Genomic DNA, 17,936 nt, shown 5'->3' with positions numbered 1-17,936 from the left:
CTCTGTAGTTTACTACTCATATGTCAGCAGAGACTCTTCATGCCATAAACTGAAAGCATGTAGAGTGGGTTCTGGTATTTGTCTCCAGTTTCTCCTCCCTAAATTGCTGACCTAAGAAGCAGTCTGAGGATGTCTTCTGAGCTCTACACTGAGCTCCTCTCTGCAGGGATGGCCCTTTTCTGCCCAGAGCCTTTCTTGCCGAGGCCTGCAGTAGATTGTTTTACACGCGGCAGATTTGAGGTATCCCTGCAGTCCCCTCCCTCTTGCACACTTGCATTTGGGTGTGCAGTAGAGAAAGGGACAAAGGGGCCACCTTGCAGGCTGCAGCCTGGGTCATGGGGGTTGACAGCAACCAGATTTGACCAATCTGGAAGCTCTTTTCAATTTCCATTCCCCGTGCCTTCATCTCACTCCAGCGTGTAACCCTTCTCCCCAAGCCTTGCTCCCCAAGAAGCATGACAAGGGAAGAGCCCCGGTGAGGAGAGAGGACGTTTAGGGTCAAGTTCAGGCCTTGCAGTAGAAACCTTGGCCTCCATCTGCTTTCCCGGAAAGTGGGTGCTATGGGGTGGGGAGGACTGTGAGCTCCAGGGCTCCTCCCCTAAGTTCCTGCCTCCACCAAAGGTGCTGTCGGTGCCCCACCGCCGCCTGGTCTGCTGCAGCCGGCTCTTTGAGGTGACAGATGTCAACAAGCTGCAGAAGCAGGCTGCGCATCAGAGGGAGGTGTTCCTCTTCAACGACCTGCTGGTGGTGAGTTCACAGGCCAGGCCGGGGCCACCTGCTGCCCAGCTCAGCCTTAGCCCTGACCCCAGAGAGGGGCGGGGAGGGCCTCAGAGACTTCACTCAGAATGCCACAGTTAAGGGCTGATTCCTCTTGCACGACACTGTCCCATCATGGGGGGTGAGGTTGCTTAGCCACATAGGGCTACTTTGTAAGTTATGAAGCTGAGGCTCAGAGAGGTCAAGTGATTTGTTTATGGTTCCACAGTCATGGTGGGAATGAACCAGATCACAGATCACGAGCCTCTCCCACAGTACAAGAAACCTGGGGCGGGACAGGACAAGGATGTGCTTCTCGTCCCACAGCCAGTGGGGGATGGTGGGCCTGAGCGGGGCCTGCGCTGCCTGGGGCCCAGGGGATGCGTGCATGTGTGTGTATGTGCACGTGTGTGCGTGCATGTCTGTGGCGTACTCATTCTTTGTTCTCTGGAATAGGTATCCATTCCACAATATTTAATGAGGGTCAACTATGTACCAGGCATTTTTGTAAGTGCTGGGAAACAGCAGTGAACACGATCAGGTCTCTGTCTTTCCCTCGTCTCCCACATCCTCTCTATCCATGAGTCATGGTGGCACTATCTCTAAAATTATCCCACATCTAACCATCCACCCCTGAGCTCCACCTTGCACAGAGCAACAGAGTGATCCTTCCAGAGTACAAATCGGGCCTCATATCTGCCATGTTTCCCATGCCAGGCAAAAGAAGCCCGCACCCCCCACTTGGAGGCCTCCTGGATCTCTGACCTCCCCTCCCCACCCTCCACTCCACTGCTTGCCTGCGCTGGCACCTTGGTCTCAAGAGCTGAGTCCCAAGGGCCAGGCTCCTTCCATCTCAGACCTTTGTTCTTGCCACCACCTTGCCAGACTTTGCCCAGCCACCTCCCTGTCTTCATTCAGGTCTCAATTCAAACATCACCTCCTCCCAGAGGCCCTCCCTGTGCACCTCGAAAGGTAGCCTGCCCAGTCACCTTCTATTCCTTCCCTATTTCATTCTCTTCAAAACACTTGTCAGTTTCTGGAATTACCTTATTTATTCCTTCACTTTGGTTTTCTTCTGTTTATTATGCTTTATGGATCAATCCATTGGTTTACCCCCTGACCGGTCTTGCTCTGCAGCTCTGTTAGGCACTCTGGGGGCACAGTTCTCTCTGGCTTCTGCGCTCCTGTGCCTCCAGGGCCCAGCTGGGAGAAGGTGCTGAAGAAGTGTTTAAGTACTGAGCAACTGGCTAAGTTTCCATTTTAGTTGGGGAGGGAGATAGGAAATAATGAAGGAAATAAATAAACCAGATAGTATCAAATTGGGAAAAAGGTGGTGTGAAGACGATGAAACCCAATGACGGGATAGGGAGGAAGGAGGGGCTGGGGTTAGGGCCAATGTGGTTTGGTTTGTTTTTGTTTGTTCCATGGGCTGCTCAAGGAGATCTCTAAGCAGGCGGCATCTGAGTTCAGATCTAAGTAATGAGAGCAATCCAGCCATGCAGAGAGCTGCAGGGAGAGGTGCGGAATGGGGATAGCATGTGCAAAGGGCCTGCAGCAGGACCAAGCTGGCCCTATTCAGGCCACGGAAAGGATGACAGCAGGGCTTGAACATGAAGCCAGAGTGAGGCAGGGACCAGATGGGGAGAGGCGGGCAATGTGCACTTCTAAGTGCAGTGGGAACAGCCACTGAGGGGTTTTATGCAATACAAGAAACCCCATATTGTGATACGGTATGTGTATTTATATACCTGTTATGTGTGTGTGTGTGTGTGTGTGTGTGTACGTATGCATGGATGTCAACGTGTGAATGTACCCTAAGTATATAAGCGTGCACGTGTGTTCATGTTTCTTTTTGTGTGTGTGCTCACCTGTGTCCCTGTGTGCTCGTGGGCCTGCGTATGCACACATGTGTGTACACGCTCAGTGCATGTCTCTCTCCCTCTCTTGAACAGATTCTCAAACTTTGCCCGAAGAAGAAGAGCTCCTCCACATACACGTTCTGCAAGTCAGTGGGCCTGCTGGGCATGGGGTTCCACCTCTTTGAGAATGAATGTGAGTCTCCCTCGTCCCCGGAGATGTGGCTAAGGGTATTGGGGAGAAGTTGGAGGCTACAGGGAGGGGGAAGGGAGCAAGCACCCCAAAAGCCCCTTCCAACTCTCCACACTGGGCCGGCTCCCGCCTCGCTCACTGCTGCTCACGGCCATGGGGACCTGGGGTCTGCTTTCCAGATTACTCTCATGGCATCACCCTGGTGACCCCGCTTTCGGGCTCTGAGAAGAAGCAGGTGCTGCATTTCTGTGCCCTGGGCTCGGACGAGATGCAGAAGTTTGTGGAGGACCTGAAGGAATCCATCGCTGAGGTGACAGAGCTGGAGCAGATCCGGATAGAGTGTAAGGACGCGGTGGCCGGGTGGGCGGGCGGGCTCAGGGTCAGCGGGGAACACAGGCTGCTTGCGGCACAAGTCTGACTCCTCGCCCCACTGTGGATGACACTCCTGCCATCCCGAGGCCACCCTGGCCCCACTGCACCATCACAGTTAAAGCGAGGTGCACATGCTCCGGTGGGGCTGTGGGGGTGTCCCCTGGAACAGGGGACTCTGTGGTGTTTGAGCAACACATCCAAGCCAGTCGACCAAGGCAAGGAGGCAAACCCAAAAGGCCTGGGGACCCAGGCGCTTCTCTTCCCACCGAACTGCCTTGTACAGCCCCTCCCCCTGCATCCAGTCACATTCATGCATTACATCTGGTTGTGTCATTTTCCTCAATCTCTTTTAATCTAGAATCATAGTCCCCCCGACTTTGTTTTTTCATGCGATGGTCTTTTTGAAGAGTCCAGCCTGGTTTTCTGACTATCCCTCACCTAGGAGTTGTCTTTTTTTTCCCCTAAGGAATGCCTTGATTCTTGATTGTTCCAATTCAGGCATTGTAGAAACTATGTGGGGTCTTTGTAGGTCCGGGTGGTTTGCCAGTTACTTTGTGGTTTAGGAAAAGAGCGGCAGTGGCCTGCAAGCTGTGCCCACTTGCAAGCTTTTGCTGCTTAAGCATAGATCGCCTTTATCGGGAAGTTTAGTAAGAATGGATTCAGAAACTAAACTGGAAAGTACAGACAGACTTCAGGTCTGCCTTATACGGTCACTCTGTTGGGAAGTGGTTCTAAATTAATATAAACCCATTAAGCAATAGGAAAGGCAGTGGGAGTTTTGGGAGCAAGGGACCAACATGACAGGGCAGTGCTTTTTAATCAGCGTTTTTGGAACACCTACTACATGCCAGGCAGTTTGCCTACAGCATTCACAGTGAGGTCGCAAGGTAGGTGCTTGTCCGCAGTTCACAGATGAGACCCAGGGCCACTGAGGGATGTGTTTAAGGGCGTGCGTATTAGAAGTGGAGAAGGTGGCGCTTGCGTTTGAGTCTGATTCTGAGGCTCATGTACTTTCTCCTCTGAGAACGACAGAAGATGTTTTGTGTATAATATCGTCAGGAAACCGTTAAATCCGGCTGAAACAAAACCCCACCAGACCAGACCGTACAACTCGGTAACTGCTTGGGTGGTAGGGGTGTACATTCCCTTGTCTGCGCTCTGGGGGCAACTGTGAGCTCAGCAGGATAACAGACAGACTCTTCAACGGCTGGACTGGATGCTCAGAGACGCCACCTTGGCTGTTGATCTTGAACATGCTCAAGGACACACCCTCAAATGTCACTTCTGTCACTGTCAAAATGTTACAGATGGCTCTGCACAGCCCTGGGGAGGCACAGCACACCAATGGGCCCCATGCTTGCTGGAAGAGATCCCTTTTCCCCCATCAGCCCGGGAGCGGCATCCCTGTCCCTTCCAAAGTACAAAGGAGTAGACATTGCCAGAAGCAGTATATCAAGAGTGAATATCATCTCCTGCTGTCTAGAGGGCAGGGGAGCAGAGAGAGAGCCTCACGTCTGGCTGGAAGTAACAGCTGAGAAAAGATGAAGTACTGGTGAGGGAGGCAGGGAGGGAAGGAAGTAGAAAAGAAAGTGAAAACAGTAACAGCTACCATGCGTTACATGCCTGGCACTGGGCTGAATGCCAGACCTATCATATTGTTTAATCCCTGCCACAATTTTCCGTGAGGCAGGTAGGATTGTCCTCATTTTACGAATAAGGAGAGTCTAACAGAGCTTAAGGAAGCTGTCCAAGTTCACACAGTCGGTGACAAAGCAAGATTCGCACCAAGGTCCTCAGACTCTGTGCTTATAATTACGATGCTAATTTCTCCAAAGCCAAGACAGCCCTTTTCCAGGGAGGGACGACCCCCCATTCAGGAGAAGTATCAAGTATTGACTGGTGGTGTACTTCAAGCAGTCAGGACAAACTGTTCTGGTTTGGAGTGTGCAGTCCAGTGTCCCTGGCTTCCTGACAACTAGAGAGACAGAAAATGGGACCCAGGAGAGCAGCCTTAATCAAAGGAACTTGAGTTATGTCTCCTGGAAAAGAGACACTGAAGGAGTGATTTAATAATCGTCAAACCTCTGAGGATGGTAACTGGCGCTTCTCTAACACTGCCGAGAGAACGAGAAGGAACAGGTTGACAGTCTAGGGAGAGGAGTCAAGGTTGTGGACAAGACAGATGCCCTGGCCACACAGACTGCACCGCACCGACACCCTCGGTGGGGAATCTCCTCCCTGGGAGAGCTCTGGAAACCCTGAGGAAGGTCTGTCCCTCTGGGCACAAGGTGGGCAGGCTGGCTGTCACCAGCCATCACCGAGGTCCGCTGGTCCAAGTAATTTGTTTCTGCTATAATAAAAGCTAATATTTATTGAGCACCTGCCTCCAGCCAGGCCTCGTTCTCAAGGGCTTTGATGTATTTCCTCACATAATCCTCTTAACAGCACTTTGAAGTGGGCACCGATGTCCCTTCCGGTAAGGCATGGAGAGGTTAAGTAAATTGTCCAAAGCCACACAGCTAGGAAGCCCCAGAACCAGGATTCAGACCCAAGCAGCCCACCGCCCTCTCTTTCGCCTCTGACATTCAAGCAGCTAATAGCTTCCTCCCACACAGAGATGGAGAAACCGAGGCTCTAGCTGTGAAGTGGGGTGCCAGACTCAGGCCACACTTTGTAGCGTGTCAGGGAGCCCCCCTCTTCTTGTTCCCTCCTCATTCCTCTTCCACCTCACTGTGCTTGAGGCTGGGTTCCTCTCTGTTCACGGGCCTCTCTGTCCTGCAGGGGAGCTGGAGAAGCAGCAGGGAGCAAAGACGCTGTCCTTCAAGTCCAGCGGGGCACAGGTGGACCCACAGTCCAAGCACGGATCGCCTACAGGTGAGCCCTGGTTCTGCTCCGTTGTCCCAGGCCCCAGGCCTAAGATGGCCCTGGGCCTGCACGGGGGCCACTCTCTGCCCCCGGCCTGGGGTTCCTGGGGAATTGGGGTGAGGAAAGTACTCGTTCCCATGGCCATTTCTTTCTGCTAGGAGCTCCAGGCTTAATCTCATGGGCCTTAGTGGTGCGAGTGAGAAGGAAGGCGTGAGAGGAATGTGTCGATTTACATGCTGTCCTGAGGCCCTGGGTCCCTGTGAAAAACAACCATTCTCCCTGGAGGAGTCAGGCCAAGACAGCCCTAACCCCAGTCGGGGAGCCTCCTACCCACCCCCTCCCACCCCACACCCAGGCTGTCTGGGGACTCCGGTTCACTGGAGGGGGTGACAGGTGTAGTAAAGAGAAGCAGCATGAGCCCGGTAAGGAGAGTGGCCAGGAGGGTCTGGAAATCTTGATCTGCCCGTCCAGTCCTTTCCCTAAGGAGCCACAAGTGCGTTCCTATCCCAGGCCAGAGTCAGCCCGCCCCCAAACCCAGATAAACCTCCAAACCTAACTTCCCAAATGGTTTCTTCAAATTGACTTATGCACTCCAGACGCATCAAGCCAGCCTCAGATGTTTTTTTTGACCACTTTTGGCCACGTTTTCTAGACCTGCTTTATTTCTTCCATGGACATCTTCCTACTTTCTACCTCTTGCCCCTCACCTTTACCCCCACCCACAGGGGGCATGGGAAGAGTTACCTCCACCCCCACTCTGCAGTCCCAAATAAAAATTAGAGGGCGAGATGGCATGAGAATTAACTCCCATCCCAACAAACCCCCAGCAAACCATCAAAACTGTTCATTAATTAATTAATTCAGCCATTTATTCTTTCATTTAACCAACATTTATTGGGTTCCTGCTGTGTGTCTCCTGCTAAGCACTAGAAGACCAGGGTTCCAGCAAGACATTAGCTTGAGCTGAGACACTCCGGTGGGTTTCAGGCTGGTCCCCAACCCTCAGTTACAGCCATGACACCGTGATGCCGGGACAGACAGCATCACAGCACCGGTCACTCAGCTAGGAGATGAGATTCATTTTCCAGACAAGACCTGGGGCTGTTTCAGCTGCATGGAGATTCTCACTCTGATATCATCTTCTGTGTATGGGTTTGACCTGCCATCATGCAGTCATAATTCTCCACCCTGCCTGATTTTTCAGCCGGCCCCTTCATGCCTGTAAGGTCACAGTATACGAGTCGCTGCTTGTTTGCACAGCTGTTGAAACTCCAGAGCCAAACCTCAGTTGTGATTAAGCACTTGACACCCCACCCCACTCTGCATCCCAGCATGCCTCTTCTGGAAGCTGCACCCCCCAATCAGACCAGAATGCATGTCTCCATGGCCTGGTCCATCAGTTACCTCCCCAGTGGGGTTCTCCTAGGTTCCAAATAACGGCAGAGCTCCCTCTGTGCTACAGAAAGCAGGGCAATGAGCACAGCAAGGGAACTTGCTCATGCGTGAGCACACACACACATGCACACTGTGTTGAGAAGTCACAGGGGCTCCAGCAGAGGGGCTCTGGGTGGCCTGCTGGGGGCAGGGGTGGGAGCCAGGAGCGACTGAGCCAGAAAAAGCTACCACGATGTCCCTAGAGATCTGCAGGGTCCCAGTGCTGTGCTGGCCCAGTCAGAATGCCCCAGCAGCAGTTACACAGCCGTCATCAGCTAAGCTTAAGCTAAGCATGCCAGGCCCTGTGGTGAGTGCTCTACAGGTCCCTGCTCATTGAATCCCCACCACTCAGCCAAGTAGCAGGGGTAGAAACACAAAAGGAACACGGACCCTCCCTCAAGGTGCCTGTGGCTGAAAGAGGCAGGTTAGTGCAGTGCCCACAAACACACAGCAGAACCTCCTGGTGTCTCTGAGAGCCAAGAACCAATGCCACCGCAAAACCAACTTCCACAGTCCATACCGGGGAACCTTTGACAGTGGCTCAGGCTGTCAAGACTGAGCAATGCTTGCTGAAACTCAGTAATGCTCGCTTAAAAAACCTCAGAGATCTTCTAGGCTGGACTCCCAAGGTCGCACAGCTACTAAGTGGCAGAACTGGGCTCCGACTTCTAGCCCCCGCCCTGGGGCTGCACCTCTGTCAGGAGTGGCATGGTACCCAGAGTCTTCTGGCCACAACGTGTAACTGCAAGGATGCTTGGTATTGGGGGTGGAGGGGTGGGGTGGGGGCTGGGAGGGAGAGGCAGGGATTTGTGTCAGACTGGTTGGAGAGTGAGCCCTGTGCTCTTTGCATTCAAAGCCAAAAGGGAAGCTGCCCTGGGGGAGAAGCCGGTGGAGAGCACGGTGGAGGTAAGTGGAGGCCTGGTTGCCCAGGTGAGTGGTTCCGTGCACCCCCGCTTGTCCTTCTTCTCACTGTCTCTGTTGTTTCTCTTCTCAGGTATTAATCAATGCCTCCCCAGCCCGACTCACCATTTTACCAATTTCAAGAGATACAATTAAAAGTTACTGCTAGCATGGGTAATGCCACTGTTCCAGCACCTAATAATGCCACAGCACTTTCTGCCCATTCCCCAGCTGAGTGCCCTCCGAGGCCGAGCTCCCAGACCAACACCTGCAGAGATGCCCATGCCGCCTCAGTAGCGACCCCACCCATCCCCCAACCCACTCCCCCAGCAGATCACTCACTGATCCCCCTAGTACCCGCTCTATCAGGGAAGCCACTGTTCCCTTTTCCTCAGTTGCCCTATCCTCCATAGGAGGGAGCCTGGGCCCCTCCAGAGACTCACCCCTCAAGTCCAGCCCCAGTGACCACTTCCACCCCGGATCCTGCCCTCAGCCGCCTCTTGGGGCAGGTGGAGAACTGGAGGGGGCAGCTGAGAGGGTGGAGCTCCTCCCAGGACCGGCTGGTCCATTCGGAAAGCTGGCCATGGCGTAGGGGTGTGTGCAGGAGCTGATGAGGCAGAACAGGGTTGAGTCATCCTAGGGATTTCACTGGGGGTGGGGAGCACGTAAATTTGAAGACTGTCCATGTGGGAGGGGGGTTGCCCATCCCCAAGCCACGTAGCCACAGAAGCTGGTCCTTGCCAGGCCCCCAAGTGTTACCTGGGGGGCATTCAGTGGCCCCTACAAGCTTTGCTGGGGCCCAGTCTTCCCCCACTACTCCCCAGTGAGCCTTCCCCTCCCACTCCTCTGCCAGGCTTCCAGGGACTACTAGCTTCTCACACAGACACCTCCTTTCCCAGCCCCACCCCAAGCTGGAGGAGCCCCCACTTAGAGGTCTGAGGGAGGAGCCTGCCCACCAGGATGCCCCAGGGGAGCCCCGTGTCTTCCCTCTTTCCCCATGGCCCCCACCCCCCACACACCTGTGTCTGGAGGAGGCACCTTTACACCGAGGAGCTTCCTGCCCCGGCAGCTGACAAGCCCCCAGGGTGGGTATTCCATCCCCTGCCCCCTCTTCTCCCCATCTTCCTGCAGCTGCCCATTCTCTAGCCTTGCAGATAAACACACAAAGTTACCAGCCTTCCGGTTTGTTCTACCAGCTCTGCCCGTGCCTTAGCCTGACCTGCCCAGGGAGGACAAGCGACCTGATGGCCCGTTCGCCCCTCCCACCCTGCCAGAGGGCCATGTGGCTATCTGCAAGGCTGCCACCCCCAGCCAGCCCCAGGGCCCTGCCAGCCTCTGCTCCCCTGCACGGAGGGCAGCCTCGCTGCTCCCGGCCTCTCAGCTGGACCCCAAGCTCTCTTGTCCTCTGCCCTCTCTCGTCATTGCCTGGCCGAGCCCCTCTGGCAGGCGCTTCTCCATCTTCTCTGAGCTGTTCTGACCTGCTACTCATGTTCCATCTCCTCTCTTTCTTTCTCTCTCTTTCTCTCTCTTTTCTCTCCCCTTCATCAGCAGGAAGGTGAGAAGGGGGTCAAAATGAATGTTTTGCTGTCACTTCCTGCTGCTCACTTACCATTAGAGATACGGGATCCAGGCTGGGGTGGAGATGAGGGAGGTGCAGACAGTGGAGGGGATCAGGAAGCGAGAAGTGAAGAAGAGGCGAGGAGGAGCCAAAAGCTGCGGTGCTGTGTGGGCGGGAGGGTCACGGCCCCTGGGAAGAGAAGGCAGGCTCAGGGGGTCTGGATTAGGGCGGTTAGACTTCTGCTGTACAGTCTGGGGGAGCAGGAGGGCAGAAAGCCTGCACCCACCGTTCAGGCCCCTTTTCTCGTGGGGAATAACTCAGAATCCATGCAGGCGGGGCAAGGAGCCAGTGCCCTCCGGCAGCGGGGGCAGAGGCCTTCTGCCAGAATGAGGTCCACAGAGGGCTCCCCAGGAGGAAGGTGGGCCCCAGCAATGCCCTGTGCCTGCCCTGTGTCCTGGCAGGGCACTGAGGGACTCAGGGGCTCCTTCATTTCATAGGGGAATCTCAGGCCTAGAAAACGCTGCCAAAGTTGGAGGTTGAGAGGGAAGAGCAAAGCCTGCAATGTGGATATTGAAGGGGCAGACGGAGCCGGCGCTTGGGGAACTGTGGAGCAGCCCAAGGGGAGGGCACAGGCCCAGAGACTGCACCTTCTGCTGACAATAGGATCTGCTGGTTTAGGTCTCTGAGATAGTTTTGAGCTGAGCCATCTTGGTCTAGGCCTGGCGATCAAGGCCCCTCCCCTACAGCATCGATTTCCCCCTCTGTGCTCTTCTGGGCAGCCCATCCTGGGTGACGATGCCCAAGGGCAGTAGGATGAGTCCTCAGGGTGAAGGTCTCAGCCACTCCAGAAGGCCAGGTGTTAGAAGGGGACTGAGGCATGTTGCACCTACAGGCTGGGGAGCTGGAGGGTGAGGAATTAACCCCTCCCCTCCCAGAAGGTGCTAGCTCCCTTCCTCCCATTTCCTCAACCTCCCCCTGCCAGCAAGAGGAGGCCAGGCTGGTTCACAGTGACTTCCAGGGACTGAGAGAGGGGGTGAAGATTAGAGTCCTTTCTGGGTACCCTCTCCTGCAGCGGGACACGTTTAACCGGGACGCAGGCTGGGCCAGAAAGGCAGCTAGGGACCACACTCTGGCCTTGGCTGTCTGGGCTGCTTTCACATGCATGGTTTTGGCCTTGGGGATCCAGGAGGATCTGGTAGGTCCAGATCACGTATTCAGGGGGCCCTGGCATTTTGGGTTTGGGCACCTTTGTAATTCGACAGAACAATGAAGCTTCTCCTTTAACAAAGCGGGCGGGAGGAGGGGGCTTGAAAAGCTCAAAGATGACTGACTGTCCCTCAACACAGCTCTGGGAGGCAAGGAGGGGGCAAAGACCATTTCCCCTGTTTTCCAAGCTCAAAGGTGGTAGAGAGGGAGGCAGAGAGAGGTTTGCCTGTGAAATGTGACTGCAGAGCACTGCAGAACCCTAGGGGCGGCTGGCTCAGGTGCCCATCTCACAGGTGAGGAGACGGGCTCTCCCTTCCCCACCCAGGGTCAGCACTTGGGTTCAGCAGTCAGGTTTCCTCCAGGTGGGTGGAGAGATGGCGGGTCCAGGTGAGGGCTGGGAGCCTCCGAGGGGCATAGGAGACAGGAATGGTGGGGAGGGAGGCTCAGGGTAGCCAGTCCTAGCAGCTGGGAATTAGTCTTGTAACATTTCATGCTTCTCTGGCTGTTTCTAAACTAGGTGTCAATTCACAACAGGCTTCAAACGTCTCAGCACAACCCCGGGCTGGGGGCCGAGAGGGGAGCGCCGGTGCCACTGCCAGACCCGCAGCCTAGCCCCTTGAGGGAGCAGCCCCCGCCGCTGCCGCCGCTGCCACCCACACCCCCCGGGACCCTGGTGCAATGCCAGCAAATTGTCAAGGTCATTGTCCTGGACAAGCCCTGCTTGGCCCGCATGGAGCCCCTGCTGAGCCAGGCTCTCTCCTGCTACACCTCGTCCTCCTCCGACTCCTGTGGCTCCACACCCCTGGGTGGCCCAGGCTCCCCGGTCAAGGTCATCCACCAGCCTCCGCTGCCCCCGCCCCCACCCCCCTACAACCACCCCCACCAGTACTGCCCGCCCGGCTCTCTGCTGCACCGGCGCCGCTACTCCAGCGGCTCCAGGAGCCTGGTGTAGACTCTGCACCCTCCCCCCCAACCCTGCTGCTGTCCCAGGAGGGCTGGCCGCTGGGGGGCCCTTGGCTGCACCCAGCAGCCCCCACCGCCCCTTTGCTCGCTGCTCCCCATGCCCTGGCACGATGCACTACTGGTCACTGATCACCATCATTTTGGAAAGAGAATCCCAATCCCTGGCACCTGGGTTTGCCTCGCCCAACCCTGCTCCCCTCACTCCATTGAGCACCCCTTCCCCCCAATCTGGAGACACCACCTCACTCTCCTGGGGCCCCACACAGCCAGGCACGTCCAGACCTCCTCTTCCTCCTGCCACCACTCTGGCCACTTGGGCCGCGGACTGAAGAAAGCAAGAGCTGAGGGCCTAACTGGCTTCTGAGTCTTGAGTGTGTTAGGCCCCAGGCCTCAGGCCAGGTAAGGAGGCTTCCTCTGCTGCACCCCGAAGCCCAGCAGTCTCAGGAGTTTGGTCACACCCTCTGCCTCCTCCCAGGGCCTTTTCCTGCTTTCTCAGGAGCTGGGCCCTGCCTACCCAGGGCTGCTCAGACTTCAGGAAAGTTTTGAGAAAGGTTAAGAGGGAAAGATCAAGTCGGCAGAGCCATGGAATCGTGAGGTCCTACATCCATAAAATCCAACTTTTAAAAGGGTTTCTTTGTTTTCTAGCCTCAGATATGACCTGGCCAATGCAAAGTGCCCAGGGCGTGGACTTAAACACACACGGGTTCTTCCAGTGTGGAAGTACAAACAGGGAGAAGGAGAAGTGATTTGCCCAGGGACAAATGCAGCCAGCAGAGGTAGAATTTGGACCCACGTCCAGACTCCCTCTTGAATGATTTCTGTGGCCTCCAGGAGAGGTTTGCACACATCCACGGGTGAGAGGAGCAGGTGGTCCAGAGGTGCTTGCACGCCCCCTGCTGCCATCCCAAACCAGCCCTTCAGCCTTTAAATCCCTGACCCCCCTCCCCCACCCCAGAAGGTGCCAGACCTGCCTCCAGTAGGAGTGGCTAAAAGACCCCTTCACCTTCACAATTGCAAAGGAGAGCCAAGCTGGGCTCGCTGACCTCCCAGGTCAGCTTTTATGAGACCCCACGGAACCCAGGCAGCCCAGCCCCAAAGACCTGGGGCAGCAGCATAGCCTGCCCCAATCCCAGGCCTTTCAAGGAAGTTCTGTCCCAAACCAGGCTGGACTCTCCAGTCCTGTGCCAAGAGCTCGTTGCTGTCCTTCATTAAGATCCTGTCCCACTTGGAGCCCATTATCAAAGCATGCCAAGAGATGGCAGTGAATATCGGGCAGGTCTAAAGTGAATCTGCTTCTTCCTGATGCCTACCCTGTGCCCTAAAGGAAGTGCCCTGAGCCAGCTAGGAGGCACAGAGTCCTCCCCCACTCTAGGAGGTTCCAGATGACCTAGTTTCGTGTGCGTGTGCGTGTGTGTGTGTGTGTGTGTGGTCACCCAGACGTCAGTATGATGTCACCCAGTGAGTTTATTTCTGGCTGTGTCTTTGTCAGCCTGGTTTCCATAACTTGTGACCAATTTGCCGCCTCCTCCCTCGGTGGCTGCCCAGCTAATGTCCCCCGTCCTTGTTGCCCTGGCCCCTGTCCTGGGTCTTCCCTATAACAGGTGGCTCCAATCCACAGCCTTTTGGAACAGACTGGCTGACAGACGGAGCACAAGGATTCAGTCCCCTCTGGTGCCCTTGGCCAAGGCAGGGATCACCCTTAAAAAGTGCAGGCCTAGGCCACAGGAGTCGGGGACTCAGGAGGGAATGGATGAAGCTCAAATGAGAAGCCGTGCTGGAAGGGAGTGTAGGCAGCAGGGAGGAAGAGGGGCTGTGAGGCGGCTAAGTGTGCTCATAGGGTGGGGACCATGAGTGCCAGAGCTGCTGAGAAGGGACACGGTCTCAGCCATCGGATCCCCTTGTCACCTACTCACATAGCCCACTTCCCTGTTGATGGGCATGCCAACTCTGGCCCCTCCCCCCACCTCTGCCACAGCCCTAACCTGGAAGGGCTCAGCCTCAGGGCTGACATGTGCCTGGAGCCTCTCTCTGAGGACCCAGATGCTCAGGCATCTCAGGGCCCCTTCCCCAGGTGGGGGCTTCCCCACCCCCCATCACTGCGGTGGCAGCACTGAGAGGCCTGGCCTAGGAGGCAGACCAGCCTGGGGTCAGCAGCACGTGGCACCAAGCCCGAGCTATGAGGACCTTTTAATTCCTGATGGCCTGAAGCGGGGTGCAATGGGGCCCCCTCACTGTTGGGGAAGCAAGAGTTCCCATTGCCTATAACCGCCCTCCCCTGATCAGCCAACAGGCTAAAGTTGAGACCCACCGCTGTCCCTGTCCCCAGAGCCTCATCCCCAAAGACCTGGAATAAGCCTCCTGCTCCTCCCATGGCAGCAGCTGTGGCAGAGCCTCCAGCTCTCCCAGTGAGCCCAGCTGCAGATGCACTCGGCTCCCCCTGGCTCCCAAGATGGTGGGGGCAATGGAGGGCTGACTGGGCCCCCAGACACAGCGTCCTGGGTACATGTCCGATTACCCCAGGGTGGCCCCACTTTATCAACTCTCTAGGCCTTATTTTAGAGGATCTGGGCCCCTTGCTCAATTTTATCCATCTGGCCCCAACTCCAGAATCAAGAATGGGAAATACAACTCCCTTTCCCACATGGTTTCAGGCAAGTCCCACCCCACACCTGGAGTAAGACCCGCCCTGGGAGCTTGAGCTGGAAGCCTGCCTGCCTCCAAGGGCACACGTATTGATCAGCCCTGAGCCCTTGACCCCTGAGATCCTTGACAACCCCCACCCCTGCACCTGTGCCCCCACAGCCTGCCAGAATGTGTCTTTGTGTCCAATAGGCTTCCTTGGTAACCATCCATCCATCTGTCCCTGTGTTCTGCTGTATATACCTTCTTGCTGCACCCACCTCCCTGCATATGCCCCTTCACCCCGCTGGAGAGAAACCTCTCTAGGGAAAGGCAGGGTGGCTGCACCCAGCGACTAATCCAAATGGCAAATATTTTGTAACAAAATAGCCCAGAGGTATTTTATCTGTTCAATTCATAGAGTTTTAGAGATTATATTGAAATATGTCACTTGAGCAAATTTTGTGTTGGTTGCATTTGTTTTGTTCTCTCAGAGGGAAGTCCCACTTTAAATCAGAGTGTCTGTCCAGAGGCCAAAGCCAGAGGCTGTTCTGAGGCCCTCCGACCTGAGGTCTTTGAGCACTGGGCTGCCAGTCTGCTCTCTTCTGGCCACAGTGATGTCACCCCTCACCCCAGGAGGAGGTACCTCTGTGCCACCATGGGACATGGTTAGGAAGCCCCAACTTAACTAAAGGAGACTTGGGTGTGGGGGGTCATATGATGGGTCAGAGCTGGGGACGCAGGGCCATGGAGCTGACCCCACCAACTTACCTGTCAGCCAGGTAAGAGAGCACCTAACCGTGGAGACCGGAGCAGTTTAGGGGGGAGGAGGCCCCATGACTGGCAGTGTGCATCTCAGTAGAGTGAGAGACAAGGGACCAGGACTGCATCTGCCCTGCATGACTTTCTGCAATGGAGAACAGGGGCATGTTGGGGACCCAGGGTCCCACTGACCATGGTCAACCCCCCAAAGCCTGACTGTCTAATCACAGGTCTGCTTTGACAAGCCCTGTGTGGAGGGCACCAGGCTCAAGTGAAGGGACTGAGGGAACACTACCAGGGAAGGTACATGGAACCACAGAGTGTGGGGGTGCAAACATCTGTGGATTGCTGGAGGGGATGCTGAGATTTGGTGGCGGCAGGATAAGACGAAGACAAGGTGGCTGTAATGCAGGAGAAAAGAAAATCAGGGCTAGGGAGAGACACAAGGGGCTTGGGCCAGCATTCACAGCTACATGCAGTGCTCACATCAGGCTCCATGGACAGAGGCTTCACAGAGAGTGATTTCTCCTGGCAGAGGAGAGAGGAGAGAGCCTTCCAGCAAAGCTGAAGCATCAGAGGCACTGCACCATGGGAAAAAAGCAACCAGCCAAGATGGCGGGGCCAGGGACACCTGCAAAGAGGGCAACCAGCTCTCCTGGTGACCAGAACTCTGAACACCCTGAAATCCAGACAGCTCCCCAGGTTGGGTCCCATTATCCCCTGCAAAAGTGGAGAGGAACATGACCTCTACCCTCCTTCCAGGAAACGGGAAATTCCAGGAGCAGCCTGGGGCCAGCTAGGACCTGTCCCATCCTGGGAACTCTCTGACCCAAGAATCTGAGGACAGGCCCCTCGAGAGCACCCCTGAAGGGACCCAGCTCAGCCCAGGCCTGGGAGAGGGCCAAAGGCCAAAAGGGCTGCTGCTGTGTGAGAACACAGGCTAGCCACCATTCTCCAAGCCTGCCGGCCCCTGAGGTCATCTGGAAGGAACGGCCATTCCTGGCTCAGCAAGAGAGAAAGACCATTGTCTCTAACAGAGGCCCCTGGATCCATCTGCCACAGGGCTGGAGAGCCAGGGCCAGTGACTCTCCCTGGTAGTGACCCTTTGGGGGGAAACTCAAACTCATCAGCCATTGACTTAGAATGTTTCCAATAAGGGAGACAGGGATGGATAGGCTTGTAGCTGAAAGCAATGGGCCAGAACGAGATGCCAGCGCTAGAATCCAGGGAAAGTCAGCAAGGCTGCGAAGCCCCAGCATGCACCAGGCCCCCGCCTGGGGATGGGGGGTACACAGTGAATGGGACAAAATTCCTGCTCTCTGGGAGCTCACACAGAGTGGTACCGTCACACACAAACAGACCAATTACTCTCACATAGTGCTGGCACGCTAGAGGTGACAGGGAAGGGCTGTGTCAGAGTGAACAGTCAAGGAAGGCCTCTGCGGGGAGGCATATTCAACAAGGTCAAGGTCAGGTCTGAGGGCAGGTGAGCAGTTCAGAGACCATCTCCACAATGTTGAATGGCCACAGTGTTTTGAGGCAGAAACCGAGATATTTCCTAATATATGAATTTACTTACATGAAAATCGTTACTATCTCTTACTTAAATGCATTTGAAGAACTACTTATACTGAGGAAATAATAAAATTAGGCTTCTCCTGGAAAACTCCGGACAGATGGGCATGATAATCAGCGGGAAAGGAGGTGGGTTGAAAGCAGGCTGTCAGGCTGTTCCAGAGGCAGGCCGGGTGGGGGTGGCGTTAAGGGCTGGGCCGTAGCAGGAGGACCCAGGCCACCAGTGCAGGCCCCAGAAGAGAAACACCCACAGTGAGGAAATGCTGTCCTGCCGCCGGGCAGTACTGTCCAGACCCAGGGCTCCCGTATGGTTCTCCTGATGGGGAGGAGCCCACCCCAGGGCGCCATGAACCCACAGGCAGCACTCTTCCCCCTCCCTGTCTTCCCTGTCACCCCAAACCAAGGGGACTCAGGTTTGCAATTTAAAATATAATAGGGGGTGCCTAGGAGGTTCAGTCAGTTAAGTGTCCGACTTGGGCTCAGGTCATGATCTCATGGTTCTTGGTTTTGAGTCCATCGTGGGCCTCTGCACTGACAGCTCAGAGCCTGGAGCCTGTTTCGGATTCTGTGTCTCCCTCTCTCTCTGCCCCTCCCCTGCTTGTGTTCTCTCTCTTTCTCTCAAAAATAAATAGATAAACATTAAATAAATAAATGAATAAATAAATAAAATATAACTGCATGGACTCCATGGCCCATTACCCACAAGGCCCTGGGATTGGCACCTTTTCCGATCTCAGAGTGAATTTCACAAAACTGTAGTAGGGTTGATTTCTCGTCCAGTAGGACAGGCAGAACACCACTGTGCGCCTTGGTGAGCCTATCTTCCTTCCCCAGCCCTGACAGATGTGGCTAATTGACCACTGCTTTTCAGGAATCA

At 55.4% G+C, this 17,936-nt stretch overlaps 1 protein-coding gene across 8 annotated transcripts in view; it reads left to right on the top strand.

Annotated features, from left to right (window-relative positions):
• Window positions 1-15,182, top strand: part of IQSEC3 (IQ motif and Sec7 domain ArfGEF 3) — a 108,338-nt gene extending 93,156 nt beyond the window's left edge. For 2 of the 8 annotated variants that reach the window (XM_043564895.1, XM_043564896.1), the window contains 6 exons: window positions 622-747; window positions 2,709-2,808; window positions 2,985-3,146; window positions 5,959-6,051; window positions 8,333-8,382; window positions 11,658-15,182. In XM_043564895.1, the coding sequence (XP_043420830.1) occupies window positions 622-747; window positions 2,709-2,808; window positions 2,985-3,146; window positions 5,959-6,051; window positions 8,333-8,382; window positions 11,658-12,092 (966 nt within the window). In that variant the 3' untranslated portion in view covers window positions 12,093-15,182. Of the gene's footprint in view, window positions 1-621; window positions 748-2,708; window positions 2,809-2,984; window positions 3,147-5,958; window positions 6,052-8,332; window positions 8,383-8,470; window positions 9,462-11,657 lie in introns of all 8 variants that reach the window. The other 6 variants (XR_006294765.1, XR_006294763.1, XM_043564898.1 and 3 more) reach the window with 6 other exon arrangements.
• The last annotated feature ends 2,754 nt before the right edge of the window (window positions 15,183-17,936 follow it).

Source organism: Prionailurus bengalensis, chromosome B4 (genome assembly GCF_016509475.1).
Source record: "Prionailurus bengalensis isolate Pbe53 chromosome B4, Fcat_Pben_1.1_paternal_pri, whole genome shotgun sequence".
NCBI lineage: Eukaryota > Metazoa > Chordata > Mammalia > Carnivora > Felidae > Prionailurus > Prionailurus bengalensis.
The sequence above is the reverse complement of the archived record's forward strand: the minus strand, read 5'-3'. Positions and strand labels throughout refer to the sequence as shown.